We start from the raw sequence: 8321 nt of genomic DNA, 5'->3' as shown, positions 1-8321 counted from the left end.
TAGTGCAAATATTAAAAAGAAGTAAATGGAATTCTAGAAGCACAAAATTGTGATCAATTCTTTAATTATATTTTTGGCAATGAAAACATCTTACTTCTCTGTTTTTAACTACCTAGCTTAATATACTTTTGGTGGATGAGTCACCACAGCCAAATTACTTACCCATTCCTTACTAGTACACACACACACACACACACACACACACACACACACACACACTTAAAGAACTTTCTCACAGAAAGCTCAAAAAGAGTAATGGGAGAGAAAAAAACAAAACTCTCCCATTCTTATTTTTCCATTACCCAGTTGCCCACACTGAAGGCAAAAAATTTTTAGGCAGTTTTCTTGAGAGCAAAATTATTTTCCAATTCCCAGCTAACATTTGAAATTTAAATAAACATAAAATATCTGTGTAAGAAGTTTCTTAAAGATATGACTGATAGAAAAAAGTTTACTTTTTATTTACCTTTAATGTGTATGATTTGCCCAGCTAGCAGAGCCATTAAAAAGCTTTTAACCTTTCTCTAGATAGCCAAATAGATCATGGTGCTGGCAAAACAGCTCAGATCCTATACTTTTGTAAATAATGTTGCTTTTAGCCATGAAGCTAAATGCTTTGAGATATTCTGCTTCATTTTCAGGGATGTTTACTTCAAAAAGCTTTATTAAATTCAAAATATTTCTCTTGCTAGTTTTATAAATCTATAAAAATTCCTTCATTTCCAAATTGGCTAACTACGAAAATGGAGGACACTCCTAAATCATGTTCATATACCAATCTAGATTCTATTGAGATTGACCAAAAGACTTGAATATTTATTTATAAACACCCCCTAGAAATCAGTACCAGTCAGGCAACTGATTGGTGGTAATATCAGGTCTTTGGCCTATTGCAAATTTGGAATATGTAATTTAGCTAAAATTCAAATAATCTTCTAAATCTGAGAAAAATTATTTAAAACATTCTGTTATAGTTTTCCCAAAGAAAGGAAATCCCAAAGAATTCTCAAACTACTGCACAATTGTACTTATCTCTCACGGTAGTAAAGTAATGCTCAAAATTCTCCAAGTCAGGCTTCAGCAATACATGAACTGTGAATTTCCAGATGTTCAAGCTGGTTTTAGAAAAGGCAGAGAAACCAGAGCTCAAATTGCCAACATCCATGGATCATCGAAAAAAGCAAGAGTGCCAGAAAAACATCTATTTCTGCTTTATTGACTATGCCAAAGCCTTTGACTATGTGGATCACAATAAACTGTGGAAAATTCTGAAAGAGATGGGAATACCAGGCCACCTGACCTGCCTCTTGAGAAACCTGTATGCAGGTCAGGAAGCAACACTTAGAACTGGACATGGAACAAAAGACTGGTTCCAAATAGGAAAAGGAGTACGTCAAGGCTGTATATTGTCAACCTGCTTATTTAACTTATATGCAGAGTACATCATGAGAAACGCTGAGCTGGAAGAAGCACAAGCTGGAATCAAGATTGCTGGGAGAAATATCAATAACCTCAGATATGCAGATGACACCACCCTTATGGCAGAAAGTGAAGAGGAACTAAAAAGCCTCTTGATGAAAGTGAAAGAGGAGAGTGAAAAAGTTGGCTTAAAGCTCAACATTCAGAAAACTAAGGTCATGGCATCCGGTCCCATCACTTCATGGCAAATAGATGGGGAAACAGTGGAAACAGTGTCAGACTTTATTTTGGGGGGCTCCAAAATCACTGCAGATGGCGATTGCAGCCATGAAATTAAAAGACGCTTACTCCTTGGAAGGAAAGTTATGACCAGTCTAGATAGCATATTAAAAAGCAAAATATTACTTTGCCAACAAAGGTCCGTCTAGTCAAGGCTATGGTTTTTCCAGTGGTCATGTATGGATGTGAGAGTTGGACTGTGAAGAAAACTGAGCGCCAAAAAGTTGATGCTTTTGAACTGTGGTGTTAGAGAAGACTCTTGAGAGTCCCTTGGACTACAAAGAGCTCCAAGCAGTCCATCCTAAAGGAGATCAGTCCTGGGTGTTCACTGGAAGGACTGATGCTGAAGCTGAAACTCCAATACTTTGGCCACCTCATACAAAGAGCTGACTCATTGGAAAAGAGCCTGATGCCGGGAGAAATTGGGGGCAGGAGGAGAAGGGGATGACAGATGGCTGGATGGCATCACTGACTCCATGGGCATGAGTTTGAGTAAACTCTGGGAGTTGGTGATGGACAGGGAGGCCTGGCGAGCTGCAATTCATGTGGTTGCAAAGAGTCAGACACGACTGAGCGACTGAACTGAACTGTTATAGTTTGAAAACATTTAATTATTTCACTTAGATTTTTTTAATTATCAACTTTCCCAATTTCTACATTGAGAAATTCTCATATGAGTAGATAAAATATACAAGTTTCATACTATTTTTAAAAAGAATGCCATTTCCAACTGTACAGTGGCATGTGAAAATTAATTTAGCAAAAATTAAATTGCTCAGTAGTTGCTGTGTGGCACCTCTCTAATAAGACTGTAATCATTATATTTCTCCAAAGACTATGAAGTTTTACATTTTATTCTATAATGTCCTTCATGTCAGGAGGGCATCAATGAAGGCAGAATATCAAACATATCTTTAGAAACAAAAAGTGATTATTCCTAGAGAACCCACAATATTATTTAAATTATTAGGATTTGTGTTAGACAAAGACATCAAATTTAAAGCCAGTAGTCTAGAGCACAAACCAAATAGCTCCTGAAAGCATAGAGTTCAAGGTGCCAGATTTTAAATTAATTAAGCTGAAGTCAACAAAGCAACTCTATAAGCTCCAAGTTTTTAGTGGTGTGCTGTAAATACACACACACACACACACACACACACACACATTCACATACACACTGTAACAGCAGTGACTATCTTGATCTTGTCAAAAAATGCGGCTTTTTAATTCATAATGAAAACACACACACTTTAAAAATACAATTCAGGGTGGGATGCATTGGAAGATTGGTATTGACATATATACACTGCCATGTGTAAAACAGATAGCTAGTGGGAACCTGCTATAAAGCATAGGAAGCTCATCAGTTCAGTGCTCTGTGATCTCCTAGAGGGGTGGGATGGGTGTGTGGGGTGAGAAGAAGGCTCAAGTGGGTAGAGATATATGAATACTTATAGCCTCACTGTGCAGCAGAAACTAAAACAATAATTATATTCAATAAAAAATAATAAAGTATATGAGAGGAAATATAAATAAAATAAATACATACTTCAGTATAGTAAAAGCTATATTTAATATCACAGAAAAATTCTCCTATTCCCCTTTGGAATAGTGCCTAGTACACTGGATACCATAAAATTTCACTGACTGAAGAAATTCGGCCTTTTAAGAAATTAAATCTTCATGATTCTGATTATATCCTATTTTCACTGGCTTGAATAGAATGCCATGCAACATAATTATTTTTATTAGCTTAATGTAAGAGGATGATCACAACATAAAAACTCTATTTTTAGTCTTTTTCTAAAACCACAGTTTGATATGAACACCATGGTAAAGGACAAGATGATCTGAAACCCAATATGAATGTGCCATAGGGGACCAGCAATGTGCAAGGAAAACTTTTTGCTACTGTGCTCGGTAGCGAACAAATTATGAATTTTGACTCACAAAGTACATAATGGCCCAAAGTTACATCATCTTCACACTTCCAAGGATGCTACACTGGAAAAGAGAGTTCTGGCTTTTAATTTAGTACACTTTCTCTATTCTTTCCTGTATCTGGTTGTGATGTACAGTGGATCCATCAAATACATGGTATTTCTTTAATTAGCAGGATAGTTCGTTACTGAAATTGCACTAGTTTTGTTAAACATGCAATAGACATGCAGGAAGTTTGATCATAAAAAGCTTACTCAGCAGTAGGTTGTACACCTCTTCTACTAAAGTCTAACTTCGCATGGTGGCTTCCAAACTTCAAGAGAAAGAGACTGATTGACTAACTTAAAGCATTTTTGCTTAAGTCTGTCTTATTACAACTGCATGATCTCAAGTGTATTTTTTGATACAAATCATGGAATGTCTGTCACAAAAAAAGACAGTGACATAAATTCCAGACGTTTCTATCATGGGTCATTAGAATCATTACACAGCTCTCAGAGAACAAGCTCATCTCTCCCATCTCTAGAAGCGAGCTCCTTATAGGTTTCTCTGAAAGGCCAAGTATGTTCCCATACTTGGGGCTGGAGGCAAGTCCCCAAAGAAATGAAACAGGTATTGTCAACACTGAATCAATGGTTACCATCTTCCAAATTGTTTTCAAAAGCTACAGTTCTGCCTCTCAGTGAGCAGAGTATGAATTAAGAAGTATTAAGGATATAAATCCGGAGAAGGCAATGGCACCCCACTCCAGTACTCTTGCCTGGAAAATCCCATGGACGGAGGAGCCTGGTAGGCTGCAGTCCATGGGGTTTCGAAGAGTCGGACACGACTGAGCGACTTCACTTTCACTTTTCACTTTTATGCATTGGAGAAGGAAATGGCAACCCACTCCAGTGTTCTTGCCTGGAGAATCCCAGGGATGGGGTCTCACAGAGGAGTACATGACTGAAGTGACTTAGCAGCAAAGCAAAGATAAATCAGGGAAAATGCCAACAAAAGTAAATCATTTAAGATCTCAAGAAGCAAAGTATTTAGAGGATTTTATTCTTTTCTATTTAAGTGACTCTAAAGTCTCAAGACTAGCTGAGATCAACTATCATTGCATTATCTGTTATGAATTCTTTTAAAAACACACTGACCTTACCTAGTAGTTTGTATACATGTGCTTTTATATAATACCAAAAATCTTGCCTATTTTTACCATTTTAAGAAATTAAATTTCCTTAAATTACCTAAATGTAACTTTATACAATTGAGGAAATAAGAAAATGTGTTATCCATAATAAATTCTCCACTTGAAAATTTAATACTACTTTGGGGTATTGAGAATATTCTTATTTCACAGGAACATGACATTACAAATTAAAATATCCCAAGCTCTGACTTAAGAGTATTTGAAAAACTACTCAGTGTATATTAGGAGATAAAATGAAGACATAGCAGACATGTCAACTCTAGACTCTGATACTACCACCATAAGTAATTACACAAATTCTCCAGTGTTCCCAGGTAACATCCAGATTGAAAGAAATACAGAGAATGACAAACAATACTTTACTGATCTGTTATCACTTAACAGAGTATGTTAAATATTTCAGTGAGGAATGTGTTCCCATCTGGCAATTACCTTATTTCCTTTCAAGGGTAAAATGAAAAATTCACTACAAGCTAATATTATAAGAGCTATTAACAGGGCAAAGGTTTCCATGAGCATAAGATTCTAAATGATCAAAGGCAAGGGTTATGGTCATTCAGTGCAAACTTCAATAAAGTAGAAAATAAGATATGGAAGTTGGTTAGAGAATCTCTTTTTTGTTATTTAAATTTGCTACTTTATTTTGAAAGATTTCAAACTTACAAGCTCAAAGACAACATAATGAATTCCTATATATTATACTTTTGACCAACTGTTAGCATCACACCATAATTCCTGTCTCACTCCACTCTCCTCCCTCCTATACACACATGTGCGCGCACACACACCTACACACGGATATACACACACACATACACATATAAACCTACAGACACAGATGTACATGAACAGAGAGAGAGAAAGATTCCTCAATTTCTCCAAACTATTTTAAAGTAGGTTTCAGGCATCATGACATTGTTCTCGCAAAACACTTTAGCATAAATTCAAGAACAATGACATTCTCCTGTGCAATCATAATACCATTATCACACCTAAGAAAATCAACATGAATATAATAACATCTAAGAAAAAACTATATGAAAATTTTCCCTTGTCTCAAAATATACTTTATCTTTTCCAATCTCGGGCGCAATCAACATTTACACTTTGGATTGGGTTATTGAGTCACCTTTGACTTCCTGAAACTAGAGCAATTACCCTTCCTCTCTTTATTCTTGATGCCACTGAATCCTTTTAAGAATTCAGGCCAGTTATCCTGCAGAGGAGTTCACATTATTGATTCATCTTGTATCAAGATTCAGGTTAAAAGTTTTCCAGGCAGAACACCTTATGGTGACCACTTAACAGATCAGACTCCTATCAAGCTGTCCCACCACAGGCAATGGAGAGCTTGATTACTTACAGTTTCTATCATAAAGACAAATTTACCCTTTGTGATCAAGGAGTAATTTGTGGGGAGAGTGAATTGATTACCTACATTTGAAATAAACTGAGAGTTACAAACAATAGTGACCTAATTTTGTCATCTGTATTTTTATATTAGCTGACATTCTCCTGTAAGAAAAGTTTTCCAACTTCTCTCTTTTCTCAGATTATATATCCTGTTTTATTTTGTCTTCAGTAACTCTATGGACCCATTTTTTTTTTATGTACTCAATATGTTATAACCCATAATCATTATTATTCTTGAAACTGCTCAATATTGCCAAATTTGGGCTTCCCTTGTGGCTCAGCTGGTAAAGAATCTGCTTGTAATGCTGGAGACCTGGGTTCTATTCCTGGGTTAGGAAGATCCCCTGGAGAAGGGAAAGGCTACCCACTCCAGTGTTCTGGCCTGGAGAATTCCATGGGGCCACAAAGAGTCAGACACAACTGAGGGAATTTCACTTTACTTCACAAGCTATTTTAAGTTGAATTCTATATCATTACAACTTGTATTTCTTTTGCCCATATAGTAAATGCTTTATCTTTCCAAGGAGTCCAAATTTCTTTTAGTAGTGAATAGTATTTAAAAAAATCAAGATGTAGACTATGGCAGTTGGAGAGACGGCAGTGATCACACATCATCTGTTGGAAAGAACTGGATCCTCGTTTCAGACTACCATCAGAAAAACTAAGTTTGCTGTGTAGCGAGGATCAGCTCTGATCCTGATTTGCAGAACATCCCTCATTACAGAATCTTGGGTTGTGTCTCTCACTTCATCTCCACGACCATCCCAGAAGATCTATAAGATTCCATCTGGGAAAACAGTAGGAGATCTAGGCAGGGAAAGAAGAGGATTGCTGGTTGGAATAAAAACAGGGTTGAATTAGTTCCAGAAAGCAGGGTTCTCAAACTCGTGGACACCAATCTGCCGAATGAAGACAATTTTAAAAAAAACAACTAGAAGCAACACGCAAAGAAGTAAAATGAGAGGGACATCTGGAAAGAAGAGAGCTGGTCCCCAGCAGAAGAATCTGGAAGCAGCTCTCCCAGGCAGATGGGGGGGGGGGGGGTGTCGCTCTGCTGAGAATCCTCCATCAGGATCGGTGAGGAAGACCAGAAAGAACAAACAGAAGACCCCTGGGAACGGAGATGGTGGCAGCACCAGCGAAGCACCCCAGCCACCTCGAAAGAAAAGGGCCCGGGCAGACTCCACAGTTGAAAGTGAAGATGCTTTTAAGAATAGAATGGAAGTTAAGGTGAAGATTCCAGAAGAATTAAAACCATGGCTTGTTGAGGACTGGGACTTAGTCACCAGGCAGAAGCAACTTTTCCAACTCCCAGCCAAGAAAAACGTGGATACTATTTTGGAAGAATACGCCAACTGCAAAAGATCACAAGGCAATGTTGACAACAAGGAGTATGCAGTTAATGAGATGGTGGGAGGGATAAAAGAGTATTTCAACGTGATGTTGGGCACCCAGCTGCTCTACAAATTTGAGAGGCCCCAGTATGCTGAAATTCTCTTGGCTCACCCTGATGCGCCAATGTCCCAGGTTTATGGGGCACCACACCTCCTGAGATTATTTGTAAGAATTGGGGCAATGTTGGCATACACACCCCTTGATGAGAAGAGCCTTGCATTATTGTTGGGATATTTGCATGATTTCCTGAAATACCTGGCAAAAAATGCTGCATCTCTGTTCACTGCCAGTGATTATAAAGTGGCTTCTGCTGAGTACCACCTCAAAGCCCTGTGAGGGTCTACTGACCACTCACTGTTACATCTGGTATCTGTAAATCCTCTTTTTGTTCTTAGTCTTTCTCTTGTATAATTGATACTCTTTAAAATCGTTAATGTATAACAGGGCTTATATTTTAGTTTGTTTTCTGTTTTCTCCTAAACAGAAAATAAAAGGAGTGTAAGCTCCTTTTCTCATTTCGAAGTTGCTACCAGTGTATGCAGTAATTAGACAAAGAAAAAACATTCAGTAGAACATTTTATTGCCTAGATGACAACATTGCTTGAATGCTGGTGGTTCTATCCCTTTGACACTACACAATTTTCTAATATGTGTTAATGCTACGTGCAAAATGCCCTGA

At 37.5% G+C, this 8321-nt stretch overlaps 1 protein-coding gene across 1 annotated transcript; it reads left to right on the top strand.

Moving 5' to 3' along the window:
* The first annotated feature begins 7189 nt into the window (after positions 1 to 7189).
* Positions 7190 to 8012, top strand: LOC110134681 (mortality factor 4-like protein 2). The gene has a single exon (XM_020889339.2). The coding sequence runs from the start codon at positions 7205 to 7207 to the stop codon at positions 7976 to 7978; it is 774 nt and encodes a 257-aa protein (XP_020744998.2). The 5' UTR covers positions 7190 to 7204; the 3' UTR covers positions 7979 to 8012.
* Positions 8013 to 8321: the final 309 nt, after the last annotated feature.

Source organism: Odocoileus virginianus, chromosome 1 (genome assembly GCF_023699985.2).
Source record: "Odocoileus virginianus isolate 20LAN1187 ecotype Illinois chromosome 1, Ovbor_1.2, whole genome shotgun sequence".
NCBI lineage: Eukaryota > Metazoa > Chordata > Mammalia > Artiodactyla > Cervidae > Odocoileus > Odocoileus virginianus.
Note: the sequence above shows the minus strand (reverse complement) of the source record. Positions and strands in the feature narration are given on the sequence as shown.